The sequence below is a fragment of the Bombina bombina genome, chromosome 1 (assembly GCF_027579735.1).
Source record: "Bombina bombina isolate aBomBom1 chromosome 1, aBomBom1.pri, whole genome shotgun sequence".
NCBI classification, from domain to species: Eukaryota; Metazoa; Chordata; class Amphibia; order Anura; family Bombinatoridae; genus Bombina; species Bombina bombina.
The window spans coordinates 593,850,683-593,872,663 of NC_069499.1; the positions used below are offsets into that span (position 1 = coordinate 593,850,683).

General features: G+C 41.0%; 1 protein-coding gene across 1 annotated transcript in view; it reads right to left on the reverse strand.

Annotated features, from left to right (window-relative positions):
* Positions 1-18,655: 18,655 nt before the first annotated feature.
* YBEY (ybeY metalloendoribonuclease) overlaps positions 18,656-21,981 on the reverse strand; it is a 47,034-nt gene continuing 43,708 nt past the window's right edge. Inside the window, exons 4-5 of the mRNA XM_053698894.1 lie at positions 19,457-19,525; positions 18,656-18,961 (exon numbers count right to left, since the gene is read on the reverse strand). Of these exons, the coding sequence (XP_053554869.1) occupies positions 18,860-18,961; positions 19,457-19,525 (171 nt within the window). The 3' untranslated portion in view covers positions 18,656-18,859. The remainder of the gene's footprint in view (positions 18,962-19,456; positions 19,526-21,981) is intronic.

Consider the following 21,981-nt stretch of genomic DNA (forward strand, 5'->3'; position numbering starts at 1 on the left):
AATAAAAACATAATTTATGCTTAACCTGATAAATTCCTTTCTTCTGTAGTGTGATCAGTCCACGGGTCATCATTACTTCTGGGATATTACTCCTCCCCAACAGGAAGTGCAAGAGGATTCACCCAGCAGAGCTGCATATAGCTCCTCCCCTCTACGTCACTCCCAGTCATTCGACCAAGGACCAACGAGAAAGGAAAAGCCAAGGGTGAAGTGGTGACTGGAGTATAAATTAAAAAATATTTACCTGCCTTAAAAACAGGGCGGGCCGTGGACTGATCACACTACAGAAGAAAGGAATTTATCAGGTAAGCATAAATTATGTTTTCTTCTGTTAAGTGTGATCAGTCCACGGGTCATCATTACTTCTGGGATACCAATACCAAAGCAAAAGTACACGGATGACGGGAGGGATAGGCAGGCTCTTTATACAGAAGGAACCACTGCCTGAAGAACCTTTCTCCCAAAAATAGCCTCTGATGAAGCAAAAGTGTCAAATTTGTAAAATTTGGAAAAAGTATGAAGCGAAGACCAAGTTGCAGCCTTGCAAATCTGCTCAACAGAGGCCTCATTCTTGAAGGCCCAAGTGGAAGCCACAGCTCTAGTAGAATGAGCTGTAATTCTTTCAGGAGGCTGCTGTCCAGCAGTCTCATAAGCTAAACGAATTATGCTACGAAGCCAAAAAGAAAGAGAGGTAGCAGAAGCTTTTTGACCTCTCCTCTGTCCAGAGTAAACGACAAACAGAGAAGACGTTTGTCGAAATTCCTTAGTTGCCTGTAAGTAAAATTTTAGAGCACGGACTACATCCAGGTTGTGCAGTAGACGTTCCTTCTTCGAAGAAGGATTTGGGCACAAGGAAGGAACAACAATCTCTTGATTGATATTCCTGTTAGTAACTACCTTAGGTAAGAACCCAGGTTTAGTACGCAGAACTACCTTATCCGAATGAAAAATCAAATAAGGAGAATCACAATGTAAGGCTGATAATTCAGAGACTCTTCGAGCCGAGGAAATAGCCATTAAAAATAGAACTTTCCAAGATAACAACTTTATATCAATGGAATGAAGGGGTTCAAACGGAACGCCCTGTAAAACATTAAGAACAAGGTTTAAACTCCATGGTGGAGCAACAGATTTAAACACAGGCTTAATCCTGGCCAAAGCCTGACAAAAAGCCTGGACGTCAGGAACTTCTGACAGACGTTTGTGTAACAGAATGGACAGAGCTGAGATCTGTCCCTTTAAAGAACTAGCAGATAAACCCTTTTCTAGACCTTCTTGTAGAAAAGACAATATCCTAGGAATCCTAACCTTACTCCAAGAGTAACCTTTGGATTCACACCAATATAGGTATTTACGCCATATCTTATGGTAAATCTTTCTGGTAACAGGCTTCCTAGCCTGTATTAAGGTATCAATAACTGACTCGGAAAACCCACGTCTTGATAAAATCAAGCGTTCAATTTCCAAGCAGTCAGCTTCAGAGAAGTTAGATTTTGATGTTTGAAGGGACCCTGTATCAGAAGGTCCTGTTTCAGAGGTAGAGACCAAGGTGGACAGGATGACATGTCCACCAGGTCTGCATACCAAGTCCTGCGTGGCCACGCAGGAGCTATTAGAATCACTGATGCTCTCTCTTGTTTGATTCTGGCAATCAATCGAGGAAGCATCGGGAAGGGTGGAAACACGTAAGCCATCCTGAAGTCCCAAGGTGCTGTCAGGGCATCTATCAGGACTGCTCCTGGATCCCTGGATCTGGACCCGTAACGAGGAAGCTTGGCGTTCTGTCGAGACGCCATGAGATCTATCTCTGGTTTGCCCCAACGTCGAAGTATTTGGGCAAAGACCTCCGGATGGAGTTCCCACTCCCCCGGATGAAAAGTCTGACGACTTAAGAAATCCGCCTCCCAGTTCTCCACTCCCGGGATGTGGATTGCTGACAGGTGGCAAGAGTGAGACTCTGCCCAGCGAATTATCTTTGATACTTCCATCATAGCTAGGGAGCTTCTTGTCCCTCCCTGATGGTTGATGTAAGCTACAGTCGTGATGTTGTCCGACTGAAACCTGATGAACCCCCGAGTTGTCAACTGGGGCCAAGTCAGGAGGGCATTGAGAACTGCTCTCAATTCCAGAATGTTTATTGGCAGGAGACTCTCCTCCTGACTCCATTGTCCCTGAGCCTTCAGAGAATTCCAGACGGCACCCCAACCTAGAAGGCTGGCGTCTGTTGTTACAATTGTCCAGTCTGGTCTGCTGAATGGCATCCCCCTGGACAGATGTGGCCGAGAAAGCCACCATAGAAGAGAATTTCTGGTCTCTTGATCCAGATTCAGAGAAGGGGATAAGTCTGAGTAATCCCCATTCCACTGACTTAGCATGCACAGTTGCAGTGGTCTGAGGTGTAAGCGTGCAAAGGGTACTATGTCCATTGCCGCTACCATTAAGCCGATTACCTCCATGCATTGAGCCACTGACGGGTGTTGAATGGAATGAAGGGTGCGGCAAGCACTTTGAAGTCTTGTTAGCCTGTCCTCTGTCAGGTAAATCTTCATTTCTACAGAATCTATAAGAGTCCCCAGGAAGGGAACTCTTGTGAGTGGAACGAGTGAACTTTTCTTTTCGTTCACCTTCCATCCATGTGACCTTAGAAATGCCAGTACTAACTCTGTATGAGACTTGGCAGTTTGAAAGCTTGAAGCTTGAATCAGAATGTCGTCTAGGTACGGAGCTACCGAGATTCCCCGAGGTCTTAGTACCGCCAGAAGAGCACCCAGAACCTTTGTGAAGATTCTTGGAGCTGTAGCCAATCCGAATGGAAGAGCCACAAACTGGTAATGCCTGTCTAGGAAGGCAAACCTTAGGTACCGGTAATGATCTTTGTGAATCGGTATGTGAAGGTAGGCATCTTTTAAATCTACAGTGGTCATGTACTGACCCTCTTGGATCATAGGTAAAATTGTCCGAATAGTCTCCATCTTGAACGATGGAACTCTTAGGAATTTGTTTAGGATCTTTAAGTCCAGGATTGGTCTGAAAGTTCCCTCTTTTTTGGGAACCACAAACAGATTTGAGTAAAACCCCTGTCCCTGTTCCGATCGTGGAACAGGATGGATTACTCCCATTAACAAGAGCTCTTGTACGCAGCGTAGAAACGCCTCTTTCTTTGTCTGGATTGTTGACAACCTTGACAGATGAAATCTCCCTCTTGGAGGAGAGTATTTGAAGTCCAGAAGGTATCCCTGAGATATTATCTCTAGCGCCCAGGGATCCTGGACATCTCTTGCCCAAGCCTGGGCGAAGAGAGAAAGTCTGCCCCCCACTAGATCCGATCCCGGATCGGGGGCCCTCAATTCATGCTGTTTTAGGGGCAGCAGCAGGTTTCCTGGTCTGCTTGCCCTTGTTCCAGGACTGGTTAGGTTTCCAGCCTTGTCTGTAGCGAGCAACAGCTCCTTCCTGTCTTGGTGCAGAGGAAGTTGATGCTGCTCCAGCTTTGAAATTACGAAAGGAACGAAAATTAGACTGTCTAGCCTTAGCTTTGGCTTTGTCCTGAGGCAGGGCATGGCCTTTACCTCCTGTAATGTCAGCGATAATCTCTTTCAACCCGGGCCCGAATAAGGTCTGCCCTTTGAAAGGTATATTAAGCAATTTAGACTTAGAAGTAACATCAGCTGACCAGGATTTTAGCCACAGCGCCCTGCGTGCCTGAATGGCGAATCCTGAATTCTTCGCCGTAAGTTTAGTAAGATGTACTACGGCCTCCGAAATGAATGAATTAGCTAGTTTAAGGACTCTAAGCCTGTCCGTAATGTCGTCCAGAGTAGCTGAACTAATGTTCTCTTCCAGAGACTCAATCCAGAATGCCGCTGCAGCCGTGATCGGCGCAATGCATGCAAGGGGTTGCAATATAAAACCTTGTTGAACAAACATTTTCTTAAGGTAACCCTCTAATTTTTTATCCATTGGATCTGAAAAAGCACAGCTATCCTCCACCGGGATAGTGGTACGCTTAGCTAAAGTAGAAACTGCTCCCTCCACCTTAGGGACCGTTTGCCATAAGTCCCGTGTGGTGGCGTCTATTGGAAACATCTTTCTAAATATCGGAGGGGGTGAGAACGGCACACCGGGTCTATCCCACTCCTTAGTAACAATTTCAGTAAGTCTCTTAGGTATAGGAAAAACCTCAGTACTCACCGGGTACCGCAAAATATTTATCCAACCTACACATTTTCTCTGGTATTGCAACTGTGTTACAATCATTCAGAGCCGCTAACACCTCCCCTAGTAATACACGGAGGTTTTCCAGTTTAAATTTAAAATTTGAAATATCTGAATCCAGTCTGTTTGGATCAGAACCGTCACCCACAGAATGAAGTTCTCCGTCCTCATGTTCTGCCACCTGTGACGCAGTGTCTGACATGGCCCTAATATTATCAGCGCACTCTGTTCTCACCCCAGAGTGATCACGCTTACCTCTTAGTTCTGGTAATTTAGCCAAAACTTCAGTCATAACAGTAGCCATATCCTGTAATGTGATTTGTAATGGCCGCCCAGATGTACTCGGCGCTACAATATCACGCACCTCCCGATCGGGAGATGCAGGTACTGACACGTGAGGCGAGTTAGTCGGCATAACTCTCCCCTCGTTGTTTGGTGAAATTTGTTCAATTTGTACAGATTGACTTTTATTTAAAGTAGCATCAATACAGTTAGTACATAAATTTCTATTGGGCTCCACTTTGGCATTGCAACAAATGACACAGGTATCATCCTCTGAATCAGACATGTTTAACACACTAGCAAATAAACTTGCAACTTGGAATACAATTCAATTAGAATAATATTAAAAATGTACTGTGCCTTTAAGAAGCACAGAAGATCTATGACAGTTGAAAATTAATAAATTGAAAACAGTTATAGTGTAAACAACATAACTTTAGCAAAGGTTTAATCCCATTAGCAAAGATAACAAATTCTGAAAGCAGGAAACAAATTACAGAATAAACGTTTTTTATCTCAGTCAACTATAATTCTCACAGCTCTGCTGAGAGAAATTACCTCCCTCAAAATAAGTTTTGAAGACCCCTGAGCTCTGTAGAGATGAACCGGATCATGCAGGAAATACAATGAGCTACTGACTGAAATATTTGATGCGTAGCAAAAGCGCCAAAAAACGGCCCCTCCCCCTCACACACAGCAGTGAGAGAGAACAGAAACTGTCAGAAAAAAGATTAAGCAACTGCCAAGTGGAAAAATAGTGCCCAAACATTTATTCACTCAGTACCTCAGCAAATGAAAACGATTTTACATTCCAGCAAAAACGTTAAACATAATTTCTAGTTATTAAACAGCTTTATGTAATTCTTACAGTGTAATTCTAGTGAAGTACCATTCCCCAGAATACTGAAGTGAAAGTATACATACATGACATTATATCGGTATGGCAGGATTTTCTCATCAATTCCATTGTCAGAAAATAAAAGCTGCTACATACCTCTATGCAGATTCATCTGCCCGCTGTCCCCTGATCTGAAGTTTACCTCTCCTCAGATGGCCGAGAAACAGCAATATGATCTTAACTACTCCGGCTAAAATCATAGCAAAAACTCTGGTAGATTCTTCTTCAAACTCTGCCAGAGAGGTAATAACACACTCCGGTGCTATTTTAAAATAACAAACTTTTGATTGAAGATATAAAACTAAGTATAATCACCATAGTCCTCTCACACATCCTATCTAGTCGTTGGGTGCAAGAGAATGACTGGGAGTGACGTAGAGGGGAGGAGCTATATGCAGCTCTGCTGGGTGAATCCTCTTGCACTTCCTGTTGGGGAGGAGTAATATCCCAGAAGTAATGATGACCCGTGGACTGATCACACTTAACAGAAGAAAAAGGTTTTATAATTTTTTTCCCGTTTTTTTCTGTAGTGCAGCTTCCCCCCTCCAAGACCAATCCCCCACCCCCTCCCAGATCCCTTAGATTACTTTTCATATGGATTTTTTTCCCCTTTTCTCCCACTTATATATTTTTTTTCTGTAGTGTAGCGGTTCCCACCCGCTCCCTCCCCGTGTACGCGCCCGCCCACCTCCTCCCGTGCACGCACGCGCCCGGTGATCCCGCCCCCCTCTCTGACTATGAAGTCATCGATGGCTGCCCATCCTCCTCCCACTTCAACTCCCAACAACGAATGCGGCCATCGATGTCCGGTGAAGAGAGGGCCACAGAGTGTCTCTCTCTGCACCGGAGGGGTAAAAATTGTTATTGCAGGATGCCTCGATGTTGAGGCATCCTGCAATAAGCGGAAAGCAGCTGGAAGTGATCAGGATCGCTTCCAGCTGCTTTCCAGACCGAGGACGTGCAGGGTACGTCCTTGGTCGTTAAGTGACTTTTTTTAGAGGACGTACCCTGCACGTCCTCGGTTGTTAAGGGGTTAAACAAAAAGTCTTATGTGTGAAATGGTCATACAGCCCTGCTATACTGTTACATTATACTACTGCAGATGTATGTGGCAGCACAGCACTGAGCACCAGGGGCGAAACTACAGGGGGTGCAGAGTACGCAATTGCGACTGGGCCTAGCTTTTTTTTTATTTTTTATAAAAAACGTTGACCTGCCACTGCCTGCACTGATATAATGTGAGTGTGACATTATGCTTCACTAGTGTCACTGACTACAAGGGTTAGTCTTTCTGTTTTACCCATTGGTGTTTATGTGTGAGTGTGTGTGTATGTGTGTATGTGCACCTCCTTTTGCAGACATGTAATCTGATTCACATTTTGTTTCTGTGTTAAATGTAACAATGATATATAATCCTACCAGGAGGGGCAAAGTTTCCCAAACCTCAAAATACCTATAAATAGACCCCTCACCAAACCCACAATTCAGTTTTACAAACTTTGCCTCCCTATGGAGGTGGTGAAGTAAGTTTGTGCTTGATTTTCTTCTGTGATATGCGCTTCTCAGCATTTTAAAGCCTGATTCCTCTCAGAGTACAGTGAATGTCAGAGGGGTGTGAAGGGAGTATCACCTATTAAATTCTAAAAGGTGAAACTAATATATGAGATAGACTCATTACATGCAAAGCAAGATAGTTCAAGCCGTGATTTGTCATAATTGTGATGATTATGGCTTACAGCTCATGAAAACCCCAAATCCACAATCTCAGAAAATTAGAATATTGTGAAAAGGTGCACAATTCTAGGCTCAAAGTGTCCCACTCTAATCAGCTAATTAAGCCATAACACCTGCAAAGGGTTCCTGAGCCTTTAAATGGTCTCTCAGTCTGGTTCAGTAGGAATCACAATCATGGGATAGACTGCTGACCTGACAGTTGTGCAGAAAACCATCATTGACACCCTCCATAAGGAGGGAAAGCCTCAAAAGGTAATTGCAAAAGAAGTTGGATGTTCCCAAAGTGCTGTATCAAAGAACATTAATAGAAAGTTATGTGGAAAAAGGCGCACAAGCAGCAGGGATGAACACAGCCTGGAGAGGATTGTCAGGAAAAGGCCATTCAAAAGTGTTGTGGACCTTCACAAGGAGTGGACTGAGGCTGGTGTCAGTGCATCAAGAGCCACCACACACAGATGGATCCTGGACATGGGCTTCAAATGTCGTATTCCTCTTGTCAAACCACTTCTGAACAACAAACAACGTCAGAAGCGTCTTACCTGGGCTAAAGAAAAACAGACCTGGTCTGTTGCTCAATGGTCCAAAGTCCTCTTTTCTGATGAGAGCAAATTTTGCATCTCATTTGGAAACAAAGGACCCAGAGTATGGAGGAAGAATGGAGAGGCACATACTGCAAGATGCTTGAAGTCCAGTGTGAAGTTTCCACAGTCTGTGTTGATTTGGGGAGCCATGTCATCTGCTGGTGTTGGTCCACTGTGCTTCATTAAGTCCAGGGTTAACACAGCCGTCTACCAGGAGATTTTGGAGCACTTCATGCTTCCTTCCACAGACGAGCTCTATGGGGATGTTGACTTTCTTTTCCAGCACCTGCCCACACTGCCAAAAGCACCAAAACCTGGTTCAATGACCGTGGGATTACTGTGCTTGATTGGCCAGCAAACTCGCCTGACCTGAACCCCATAGAGAACCTTTGGGGCATTGTCAAGAGAAAGATGAGAGACATGAGACCGAACAATGCAGAAGAGCTGGAGGCCGCTATTGAAGCATCCTGGTCTTCCATAACACCTCAGCAGTGCCACAGGCTGATTGCTTCCATGCCACGCTGCATTGAGGCAGTAATTGCTGCAAAAGGGGCCCAAACCAAGTACTGAGTACATACAGTATGCATGCTTATACTTTTCAGAGGTCTGATATTGTTCTATGTACAATCCTTGTTTTATTGATTGCATGTAATAGTCTAATTTTATGAGATTGTGGATTTGGGGTTTTCATGAGCTGTAAGCCAAAATCATCACAATTATGACAAATCAACACTTGAACTATCTTGCTTTGCATGTAATGAGTCTATCTCATATATTAGTTTCACCTTTTAAGTTGCATTAGTGAAATAAATGAACTTTTGCACAATATTCGAATTTTTCGAGTTTCACCTGTATATTCTGGCTACCTTCTCAGGCCTGCCATTTCTATGGCTGATGTTGCAGCTGCATCAACTTTCTGGTTGGAAATCTTAGCGCAACAGGAAACAGATCCTGATTTGTCTAGAATTGTTCCCTTGCTTCAACATGCTAATCATTTTATCTGTGATGCTATATTTGATATCATCAAAATTGATGTTAAATCTATGTCTTTAGCTATTTTAGCTAGAAGAGCTTTGTGGCTCAAATATTGGAATGCTGACATGGTATCTAAGTCTAGATAACTATCTCTTTCAATTATTAACAATTTATTTGGTTCTCAGTTGGATTCAATTATTTCAACTGTCACTGGGGAGAAGGAAGTTGTTTTACCTCAGGATAAAAGATCTAAGGGTAAATCTAAAGGTAAATCTAAAGCTTCTAATCATTTTTATTCTTTTCGACAGAATAAGGAACAGAAACCAAATCCTTCCCCCAAAGAAACTGGTTCCAATTGGAAACTTTCTTCAAGTTGGAATAAATCCAAGTCTTTTAAGAAACCAAAGCCAGCCCCCAAGTCTGCATGAAGGTGCGGCCCTCATTCCAGCTCAGCTAGTGGGGGGCAGATTGGAATTTTCCCAAAACATCTGGGTAGATTCTGTCCAAAATCATTGCATTCAGAGTATTGTCTCTCAAGGGTATCGAATAGGATTCAGAGTAAGACCTCCTGTGAGAAGATTTTTTCTCTCACGCGTTCCAGCAAATCCAGTGAAGGCTCAGGCTTTTCTGAAGTGTGTTTCAGATCTAGAGCTTTCAGGGGTAATCATACCAGTTCCATTTCAGGAACAGGGTCTGGGGTTTTATTTAAATCTATTAATTGTCCCAAAGAAAGAAAATTAATTCAGGCCAGTTCTGGATCTGAAAATTATGAATCGTTTTGTAAGCGTGCCAACTTTTAAAATGGTGACTATAAGGACTATTCTGCCTTTTGTTCAGCATTATATGTCGACGATAGACTTACATGATGCATAACTTTTTATATTCCGATTCAACTAGATCACTATCCGTTTCTGAGATTCTCTTTTCTAGACAAGCATTACCAATTTGTCGTCTTTACATTTGGCCTAGCGGCAGCTCCAATAATTTTTTCAAAGGTTCTCGGTGCCCTACTCTCTGTAATCAGAGAACAGGGAATTGGGGCGTTTCCTTATTTGGACGATATCTTGGTACTAGATTAGTCTTTACATTTTGCCGAATCTCACACAAATCAACAAGTGTTGTTTCTTCAAAGACATGGTTGGAGGATCAATTTACCAAAAAGTTCCTTGATTTCTCAGACAAGGGTCACCTTTTTAGGTTTACAGATAGATTGTGTCCATGACTCTGTCTCTAACAGACTAGAGACGAATACAATTGGTTTCAGCTTGTCAAAACCTTCAGTCTCAATCATTCCCTTCAGTGGCTATGTGCATGGAAGTTTTAGGTCTCATGACTGCAGCATCGGACGCGATCCCCTTTGCTCGTTTTCATATGAGACCTCTCCAGCTTTGGATGCTGAAACAATGGTGCAGGGATTATACAAAGATATCACAGTTAATATCCTTAAATCCCAATGTTCGACTCTCTCTGACATGGTGGTTAGACCACCATCGTATAGGTCAAGGGGCCTCTTTTGTGTGTCCAACCTGTACTGTAATCACAACAGATGCAAGTCTTTCAGGTTGGGGAGCGGTCTGGGGATCTCTGACAGCACAAGGGTTTTGGAAACCTTAAGAGGCGATGTTACCAATCAATATTTTAGAACTCTGTGCTATTTTCAGGGCTCTTTAGGTTTGGCCTCTGTTAAACAGAGAACCATTCATTTGTTTTCAGACAGACAATATCACAACTGTGGCATATGTCAATCCAACTCTTGTCTAATTTCTGCGGTACATATCCCAGGTTTAGACAATTGGGAAGTGGATTATCTCAGCCGTCAGACTTTACATCCGGGGGAATGGTCTCTCCATCCAGATGTGTTTTTTCAGATTGTTCAGATGTGGGGTCTTCCAGAAATAGATCTTATGGCTTCTCATCTAAACAAGAAACTTCCCAGGTACTTATCCAGGTTCAGGGATCCTCAGGCGGAGTCAGTGGATGCGTTAGCAGTTCCTTGGTTTTACCAACCTACTTATATCTACCTGCCCTTAGTTCTTCTTCCAAGAGTGATCTCCAAGATCATCATGGAACAATCATTTGTGTTTCTGGTAGCACTAGCATGGCCTCACAGGTTCTGGTATGCGGATCTTGTCCGGATGTCCAGTTGCCAACCTTGGCCACTTCCTTTAAGACCAGACCTTCTGTCTCAAGGACCGTTTTTCCATCAGAATCTCAAATCGTTAAATTTGAAGGTATGGAAATTGAACGCTTAGTGCTTAGTCATAGAGGTTTCTCTGACTCAGTGATTAATACTATGTTCTTCTCATAAATTCTCCTGGCATTCTTTTAGAATTCCTAGAATTTTACAGTTCCTTTAGAATGGTTTGGATAAAGGTTTGTTTGCAAGTTCCTTGAAGGGACACATTTCTGCTCTGTTTTATTTCACAGAAAGTTTGCTAAGCTTCCTGATATTCACTGTTTTGTGCAGGCTTTGGTCCATATCAAGCCTGTCATTAAATCAATCTTTATAGTACAGAAGACTAACAGCGCTCACCTACTTCCTTATAGCTCCTGGGTAATAGGCTATCTAGCTTACCCTAAAAGAGAGTTACTAATATAAAAATAATCCAAGAGCGCCTATAGGTAGGCAAAGGAAGATGTTATAGGTAAGTAAAGGAAGATGTTAACAGATTAACTAGATTCAAATTTATTACAAATCATAAAACATAAAACATATTTATAATTATGTTTTATGTTTTATGATTTGTAATAAATTTGAATCTAGTTAATCTGTTAACATCTTCCTTTGCCTACCTATAACATCTTCCTTTGCCTACCTATAGGCGCTCTTGGATTATTTTTATATTATTAAATAAATCTTTCCTCCTTGGAGTCTGAATTTGGTTTTGAAGTCTTTACAGGCTCCTCCTTTTGAGCCTATGGATTCTTTGGATATTAAATGACTTTCTTGGAAAGTGTTGTTCCTTTTGGCTATCTCTTCTGCTAGAAGAGTTTCCGAATTATCTGCTCTTTCTTGTGAGTCTCCTTTTCTGATTTTCCATCAGAATAAGGCAGTTTTGCGGACTTCATTTAAATTTTTACCTAAAGTTGTGAATTCTAACAACATTAATAGGGAAATTGTTGTTCCCTTTCTGTGTCCTAATCCTAAGAATTCTTTGGAGAGATCCTTACATTCTCTGGATGTTGTAAGAGCTTTGAAATATTATGTTGAAGCTACTAAAGTTTTCAGGAAGACTTCTAGTCTATTTGTTGTCTTTTCTGGTCCTAGGTCCTGTTTTTTTGGTATAAAGCACAATTATATTTCCAGTTCCTTTTTTTGATGCTTTTTACTCCTTCTTCTATCACCCCACTACTTGGCTATTCGTTAAACTGAATTGTGGGTGTGGTGAGGGGTGCATTTATACGTATTTTGAGGTTTGGGAGACTTTGCCCCTCCTGGTAGGATTGTATATTCCATACATCACTAGCTCATGGACTCTTGCCAATATGAAATAAATTAATTTATCAGGTAAGTTCTTACATAAATTATGTTTTTTTTGGGGTGAGGGGCCCTTCTTAGATTTTTGCACCTGGGCCCTGTGGTTTCTAGTTACGCCTCTGCTGAGTACTCAAAAACAAACCATTTTTTTGTTAGGTTCCTTCTGTCTGAATACTGTAGTCTGTTATTCTAACTTTAACTGTGTCTGACTGTCTGTCTAGTCTTACCTCATAACAGTAACAAACCGCCCAGCCCCTGAATTGGTCCGACTGTTGGAATACCTGAGCCACTGCCAGCCCAGCCACAACACTGTCACCCACTAGCTACTCTGCAGCGTCTGCACTCTGCAAGACTCTGATCACTGACTGACCACTCTCTGCTCTGCTCTCTTCAGTCACCTGGACATAACTCCTACTCCTCACTGTTCCGCCCCCTTCACCACCAGTCACCACCCTCTTTTTCATGCAAGGCGCTGATTGATTGGAGAATTATAGTATAATCCTCCAATCATTCAGATCTTTGCATGCTTAACTTCCTAGTGCCTCCTTTCTGGGGGAAAAAATAGCGCTTAAAAATTGTGCCAAAAGAGGGCGTGTCCAAGTAGCGGCTATGTGTGGTTGCATGTTTCAAGAGCACCGGGAGAAGAGACAATAATCCGCTGATTATAGCTCAGAACATTCACAGCATTCACCTACAAAACAAATGATATTGTATTTAATCTTCTTTACTCTGCTGTGTTTATGACCCCTGCGTTGAAACTGGACAAAAGAGGCCAGCAGCGGCGGCAAAACTTACAGGCAGCGCTCCCCCCCCGGGTGTCCGGGGTGATCTACCAAGGTTGGTTATCTACCGCAGTTAAAGCATCACCTTACATTTCTTACAGCTTTTATCACCTCCTAGAGAAGATATATACTCTTACACGGCATACCCGCATTAAAGAGAACCATGCTACTTTCGATCACCACCACAGGGACCAAGGATCTTCTATATAAGATGGACTGTCGCTTTGCCAACCTAGAAGCTATAATGCAGGCCATAGTTGATAGAACACCCTCAGAACGGGAGTTACAACTCCTTATAAATAAAAGTGAGTAAGCCTGAAGAACCAACGGACCAACAACTTATCGTATATAAGGCAGATTTAGCTTTGCTGCATGATGAATCTGATCTGCTCCATGCACCCATGATCGGAAAACACACACAACTACAAAACAAGATTGCATCAATACCTGCACAGTTACAGCCTATTGATAACCATGTGGTAAAAGAGCCTGCATTGTGGATAAGAGATAAAGCCGCACTCCAACACAAGATACTTAACTCTTCAAAGCGGGAATACTCCGCTTATCAATCCAAAATGGAGTCTATCCCACGCAACGACCAGCAGACACTGATTCCGCTAAATCGCATGCTCACAACGGTGAGTGGGTAACCAGCCTTCTCAAGCAGCGGAAGCAAGGTAATACTGAAACAGAAGGTTTATTTCTACAGAAAAGACAGAACTTTGATCTGGACTGGTCATGTCGGGGGCTGGAGGGGGACCCCCGGGGGGGCTACAATTTCAGAGAAGCCATGTCCCTTGCTGCAAAACATCACTCCGGATGGCGCCCCGGACCCTACACTTTGTGAAGGTACACCAACTACACTGTCTGGTCCTACACAAGACTTATACCAAATAACAACATTATGCGACCACTTAGATATGGGTCACATTAATCAAATGAAAAGATGCGTTTACGCCTTACCGGACACCATCCCCATGGACGCTGAAGTTGTTCTAATCCTGCTGTTAAATTTTGAAGGGGGTTAGATTACCTGTAAGCGATTATTTAGTATAGATAGGTAATGTTTAATGAAGTTGGCAAAATATGTAATAGCTACATTAGTTTTCAATGTTTATATGTCTCTTTAAATTCCTTTATTAAGAGCCAATATACATGTATTTAATATGAGAATGTTTGCATAGCAGTTTCCTTTGATGTTTTGTACTATATGGCTTCCTGTGCTGTCATTAAAAGGTATAGAAATAGATCAAATGTACTATGACACTGTGTTCATGTTATCAGCAACTAGAAGGCACTGAATTTTTTATAACACCCATATACTGTATATCCCTGGTAGCTTCCCGTGGGGGTTAGGGGGGCCCCTAAGGAGACTACACCTTACAAACAAAGATGGATCAAAATAACAATATGAAGCTTTAGCTCCTGAGAGAAAAGAGATAACATTGTTGGTTCCCTTTTGCGTCCCGGGTTGTGAATGGGATCTCAGTAATTAATCATACTTATGAAAGGAGCTGTATACTGATAGTATATCCCAAGTAGTACTCTGTATGGATTCAGTCTATTAAGAAACATCTCCTATACCCTTGTCCCAGATATAGCGCATAACACTTTCTTAAATTCTTTGGAGTGTATAGGTATAGTCAACCAAAATATGTAAAACAGAGAATATTAAGGGGGAAGTATTTATAAACTTTTGGTTGATTACATATCCAATCTATATGATTACAAACACCAATTGTTAAGTTGTGGAAATCAGCTCTGGTTTATGCATCTATATTACCTAAAAATATGTATTGTTTTATGTTTTTCTATCTTATCTCAGATGCACATTGTTCTCTTAGTTTCATTTAGGCTATATGCTCAATATAAACCCCTGGACTTTAATTAAGATAGCAGATAAGGTCCAAGAGTGGCCTGTATCAGTGTTTTTGGGGGCTGAAAAATGAGGACTATCATTCTTCCTGTACATCAAATGATTGCTGTATTGCTATCTTTATATGATCTGTTCACATTTATTTTCCTCAATAAAAAAATGTAAAAAAAAAAAAAAGACACCAAACAAAAACAGTGTACCGAAAAAAATAAAAATATTGCATAAACAAAACACACAGTTGGCACCAGCATTGCCCCCCTAACCGTGGGGCCCAAGGCGGCCCCCTCGCTCGCCATAACCTAAGGCCGGCCCTGCACACATGGTTATTCAAGACTCCATATATGAACTTACCCCTTCATATGTTAAAATGGGAATGGATATTGGCTTGAACATCTCATCGGAAGACTGATGGAAACTTTTTGTGTCTTCACTATAGAAACTAACATTAAACTTCTCATGCATTGGTATCTCACCTCTCAACGCCTCAGTACTATTTACCCCTCAAGTATTGACAGATGCCGGAGAAATTGCAGGCAAACGGGAAGATTTTTATATATATTTGGTGGGACTCTCCACTTACCAGTAGCTATTGGGAAGGAGTGGTTAAAGAGATGGAGGGGATTTTAGGGTCTCCTATGAATCATTCCCCAATTTTTTTTCCAGCTTAATGGTCCTGTTGCTATGTCTGTGGTATCTCCACCTATTCTAAAAGTTTTTGGCCTTAGGTCCAAGCTACAGATAAGTTGTATAAACACAGCCAACAGAAGAAATTACACTCCCAGTGGGTATAGAAGAAATAAGGTAGTCAAATTTTAATTTTCCAGTATTGGTGATTGGTTTATGGACAGATATAATATAAAGAAGCATGTATATGTACACAATGTGATAAAGAAATGAGATTTGATTATACCTACAAGCTTAACCCATTTTATTAGGTTGTGGCTTCAAAACACAAAACCAGCTAATTCACCTTAAAAAGCAAATCTTGTACATTTTATACTCTGCAGCTGGTAAAAAAAAGTAATTGGAAACACATTAAGGGAAAATAATTTTATAGTATCCTGTCCCTTTAAGTTCTTCTGGGAAAGTAGACCATGTAGGAATGACTAGTGATAACATTTAGAACTATATTTTACATATCTGAGGGTTGAGTCATGGAGAATATGGGATTGAAGTCATTTGCCACTGTCCTCTTTACTTTAGGATCACTATCTAACACTTCATTGGTATATTACCTTACATATGGATATAAGTCTTGGAACATCTGTCTCACTTCTTCTCTCCAATCAAATGGCGGTTTCTTTCCCCACCCTTTACCATTGGAGTGGCCTCCCCTCTTGTACTTGTTATACCCTGGAAACCTTTATTATGACCAAAGTATTTCAGCTACATACAGCTTGTCATTTAAATACTTTGTGCTATTCTTTTTCAGTTACTATACATTTAACAGCATTAAGGGTGATTTATTATGCTAGCTTTTTGTTTCCTTGCCTTTATTATTAGGCACCTACATTTTTCATATAGCATTAACTGTTTATAATTCTACTTATATCAAATTGAATTGTGTCACCAATAAGATTGGAATTGTATTCCTGATTTTTTGTGTGTCTTTTTTTTGTTATTTACAAATTACTCAATAAAACATTTTAAATATAAAAAAAAAGTGTCACAGTGTTGATAAAAATGCATATGAAAAAGTCACATTTAAATGTTTCTTATGTAATCCTGAAAGGGACAGTAAAGTCAAAATTAAAAGTTCATGATTCAGTTTGAGTCAGCAAAAATAACTGATAATTGAAGTAAATTTGAAAGTTGTTTAATATACAATGCTCTTTCCAACACATTCACGTTTAATTTTGGCTTTACTGTCCCTTTAAAGAGAGATTAACAAAAAAAACTCATGCATATGAAATTATACTATAGTTAACAATAGGAGTTAGTTTTAGTATCAATATAAACAACTTTATCCTAACAGGAAATGCCCATTTGTGCACAACTCACTGGCCAGATATAGCAAGCTCCTGCATCTTTATTGGTGGACAAAAACACATTCTAAAAGCATAAAACCCAAAACTTTTAGTTTAAGAATCTAATGCCCTGAGGGGAATTTTTTTCATTGCCATCTCAGTCTTGTGTCTTATTAAAAAGAGTACATGAAGTAAAAATCATCACTAATAGTGATAACAATCTTGGAAGTTTCCCTTTGTATGCACAACTTCTCATTTGGCTTCATTAAAGGAGGCCATGGCTTTGTGTTTAAACCTTGTTCAGGATGTACTGTATTGAGATCGCATGTTCATAACCAGCAGTGTGCTATGATTTTGTATGATAAATCACTAATTAAACACCTTAATGTATCTTTGTTGATTAAATGAAGCTGAGACATGCATCTGTGTGTTAAAACGTACAAAAAGCAAACATAGCAATCTTTATTAGATGGTTTCAGATGCCCTAGAAACTGTTCATAAATTGTCCAATTATATGGAAAAGGGCCTGCAAGCTGCTGGATGTGTTAGGTATATTAAAGGTTAGTGCCATGTATGTGTCTTACTGACTGTGATGGATCACAATTTGAACATTGTTTAAAGTGAATGTCAAGTTAAACAGATTAGATAAAGTGAAACGATAACAGTTAAAAAATGAATGAGCAATTCATTCATGAAATCGTTAGAATATACTTATCTTCAGAGCTATTGCACTAGCTACAAATCAACTAATCGATGTTTTCCCCCGGGCAGTGACGTTTGTGCAAAGGGTGCTGAACGCTATTATCCGTGCAGCGTTTATAGTGAAATAGCTCTGTAAATAAAGTGAATCCTAACGATTTCATGAATGAAACTCTCATTCATTTTTTAACTGCTATCGTTTCACTTTATGTAATCTGTTTAACTTGACATTCACTTTAAAGGGACATTATACACTAATTTTTTCTTTGCATAAATGTTTTGTAGATGATCTATTTATATAGTCCATAAAGTTTTTTTTTAAATGTATAGTTTAGCTTATTTTTAAATAACATTGCTCTGATTTTCAGACTCCTAACCAAGCCCCAAAGTTTTATGAGAATACTGATGTATACCTACTCCAGTTTGTGTAAAGGGTCTTTTCATATGCAAAAGAAGGGGGAGGGGAGTGTCTTATTTCCCACTTGCAGTGGGCTTTACAGCTACTTTTTCAACAGATCTAAACGGGTAGCTTCTAATTAAGTTTTTAAAAAGTTTTATACTGGATTTTTATATCAGTATCTGTGCATCTTATTCTTTATAGTAGAGTCTATTACATGCAGTTATATGAAAATGAGCGTATACTGTTCCTTTAATGTACTACAAAAACATCTTAAAAGATCCATGTACATGTAGTACAACAAACAAGTCAAGTGTTGTTACTGGTAACAATAGTCTTACCCTAATCAGGATTTATTTGTTGCCACAGTTACTGCTAGATTACTCTGATGGCAAAGTAAGTAAACAAATAGATCAGGCTCTTGACTTAGCATATGCCTTCAAATATTACAGCTGCATTCTATTTCCCTCTCTTCACTGATCATATATCAGCGGCAATCACTCCTACATAAAGGAACATTGTACTGTGACATTTTCTCCTCTTTAATGTTTTCCCAAATTATCCATTTTGCCTGCTGGAGTGTATTAAATTGCTTACAAATAGCTTCTTTATATAGATTTTGTCATTTCAAATAGCTGCCGTTGCCTGTTTAAACCACAACCTAAACTGTAAATTTTAGAATAGACAGTTTAAAAGGGTGTTCTTGCAGCTATGTTGAATACAATGAACTCTATATAAAAAAAAAACAGGAAAATAAGCCAAGCACCAAGTGTATAGGATAAAACTTTAAATTGTATTTGTAGCTATTAAAAAACAGTATAAAGCGGTAGAGAGTATGGGGTGACCCCCACAAAGATAGACTAACGCGTTTCGGCTAGAAGAGCCGTACTCATAGTCCCTACAATGAACTCTAATCAGCTGTTTGCCCAAGTACATTGTCCATGTAAATAAAAATAAACCATTGTCGTATGTGGATGGTCAATGTGGCTGGGACTCCAACTGTTTTGTAGTCAGTGGCTTCAGGTTGGTTCCAGTAAGTCTGTTTATCGCTGTTAAAATATCATTTTCCTTTTCATACATCTGATAAATGAAAACAAAAGATTTTAAATCGTTACTGTGTATACCATCTAAACATTATCTAAAATTTTCAGAAGTGCATATATAGTTACAAAAGAATAAATTGTATACTGTGACATAAATCTTGGCAGTGTCATTGTAACTTAAGATACAGTTTTTTTCTGACAGTCTGCTGCTAAACTGGTTGTTCATGTAACTTGAATTTTATATAACAGCAATACATAAATAGTCTGACAGAAACATAAGCATTTGTTGCAGTGACAGCACAGAATGTCACTGCTTTTGAATGGTGTCTTGCTTGCTGAGCAGCATATAGAGGATTCTCTGTAAGAGTGAACTAGGAAATGTAGGGTGCAGCATGCCAACTACAGACACAAAAGGCTGCTGAAAGAGATAGTATTCTCTGGCTCTGTTATGTATTTCAAAAAAGAATAACCCACTTGTTAGTATGAGAGAAATTGGGACAGAAAGAAGTTATGACTGTGTGGTTGTGCTGACCTGTTTACACTTTTCTGTGCTGTTGTGTTTATATCCAAGAAGGTGGCATAGACCGTGTATAGCTGTCACCTGCCAGAGAGAATAGAAATTAAATATGAGAGAGATTATAGGTTGAGTTGATTTTTCCATACAGTTACAGGCACTATCACATTTTACCATTTACAGTAATAACTAACATTTAAAGTGCACTTCCTCTTACATATGGTGTTATACTTCAAATAACCATTTGCATCAGTACAGTAATTATAAACCTCCATAGAGCAATATTATTATTATTATCGGTTATTTGTAGAGCGCCAACAGATTCTGCAGCGCTATAAACAAAGGGGGAGTACAAAACAAAACAATTATAGGGTAGAGGGCCCTGCCAAGAGTTGCACTGTTGTAGTCAGCTCTTAAGAAGGTGATCTACAAACAGCTGGACTTTTAGGCTTACATGCTAAGGGGGTTCAGGGGATTGCAGTGGAGGAGAGGAACTGGTATTAGGAAAGGTTAGTGTAGGTTGTATGCGTCCCTGAACATTAGATTCTTTAGGGAGCACTTGAAGCTTTTAAAACTAGAAGAGAGTCTTGTGGAGCGAGGCAGAGAGTTCCACAAGATGGGAGCCAGTCTGGAGAAGTCCTGTAAACGGGAGTGTGATGAGGTGACAAGAGAGGAGAGTAGGAGGTCATGAGCAGAGCGAAGGGGACGGGAGGGAGAGTATCTGGAGACAAGGTCTGAGATGTAGGGGGGAGCAGTGCAGTTGAGGGCTTTGTATGTAAGAGTGAGAGTTTTGTGTTTGATCCTAGAGGCAAGAGGAAGCCAGTGAAGGGATTGGCAGAGAGGCGTAGCAGATGAAGAGCGACGTGTAAGGAAGATGAGTCTGGCAGAGGCATTCATTATGGATTGTAAAGGAGCTAGGTGGCAGGTGGGGAGACCAGAGAGGACAGAGTTGCAGTAATCAAGGCGGGAAAGATTGAGAGAGTGGATTAAAATCTTAGTTGTGTCTTGTGTAAGGAAGTGTCTAATTTTAGAGATGTTTTTAAGGTGGAAGCGGCAGGCTGTAGCCAAGGACTGAATGTGAGGAGTGAAGGAAAGATCTGAGTCAAATGTGACCCCAAGACATCGGGCATGCGGGGTAGGGGTAATGATGGAGTTGTCGACAGTTATAGAGATATTGGGGGTGGAGATTTTGGAAGAAGGGGGGAAAATGAGGAGCTCAGTTTTGGAGAGATTTAGCTTGAGATAGTGAGAGGACATCCAGGAGGAGATCTGAGAAAGACAGTTAGTGACACGGGTTAGCAAGGAAGGAGATAGGTCTGGTGCAGAGAAGTAGATTTGGGTGTCATCGGCATACAAATTATATTGGAAACCTTGGGACTTAATTAGGGAACCTAGTGATGACGTATAGATTGAGAAGAGAAGGGGACCGAGGACAGAGCCTTGCGGTACTCCAACAGAAAGTGGTGATGGGGCAGAGGAGGCCCCAGAGAAGGCTACACTGAAGGTACGGTTTGACAGGTAGGAAGAGAGCCATGAAAGGGCTGTGTCACAGATGCCGAAGGATTGGAGCAAAAGAGGGTGGTCGACAGTGTCAAAGGCTGCGGACAGATCAAGGAGGATAAGCAGTGAGAAGTGGCCTTTTTATTTAGCTGTAAGTAGGTCGTTGGTGACCTTAACAATAGCTGTCTCTGTGGAGTGATAAGGACGAAATCCAGATTGCAGCGGGTCAAGAAGGGAGTTTAACGTAAGGAAATGGGATAGGCGTGCATATACTAGTTTTTCGAGAAGCTTTGAAGCAAGAGGGAGGAGGGAAATAGGGTGGTAGTTGGATGGGGAGGTAGGATCAAAGGAAGGTGTTTTGAGGATAGGTGTGACCAGTGCATGTTTCATCGATGAGGGAAATGTACCAGTGCTGAGGGAGAGGTTGAAAATGTGTGTTAGTATAGGGGTAAGGGTAGCAGAGAGAGAGGGGAGCAGCTGTGAGGGGATAGGGTCAAGGGGACAGGTAGTGAGGTGAGAGCGCAGTATAAGTGCCGAAACTTATTCCTCCGTAACAGGGGAGAATGAACTAAGTTTCAGGTTATGAGGGTTGTGGTTGAGTGAGAGTATTTGAGGGGGGGAGAGAATGGAATTATGTTGAGAGTTGATTTCATGTCTGATGGAGTCAATTTTGTTAATGAAGTGACTGGCAAAGTCTTGAGCTGACAGAGAAGTTGTATTAGGAAGTGGGGCAGGGCGGAGGAGAGTATTGAAAGTGAAGAACAGACGTTTTGGGTTTGAAGAAAGATTAGAGATAAGAGTAGAGAAGTAGTGTTGCTTGTGGAGATTAAGGGCAGAGTAGTAGGAGTGTGCCAGGGCTGGGGATGAGTGTGTGATTTCCGAGCAGTGGTAAGAGGGGCGAGATTGTAGGGGCGAGATTGTCAATATGTGTGGGTTTGTGATTTCTTACATTACTCTTCTGTTGTGAGATCTGCTGGTCTAGTAACAGTCAAATTTCCAAGTAGAATAAAGCATGGGTGCTACTCCAACCATTCAATGTTATC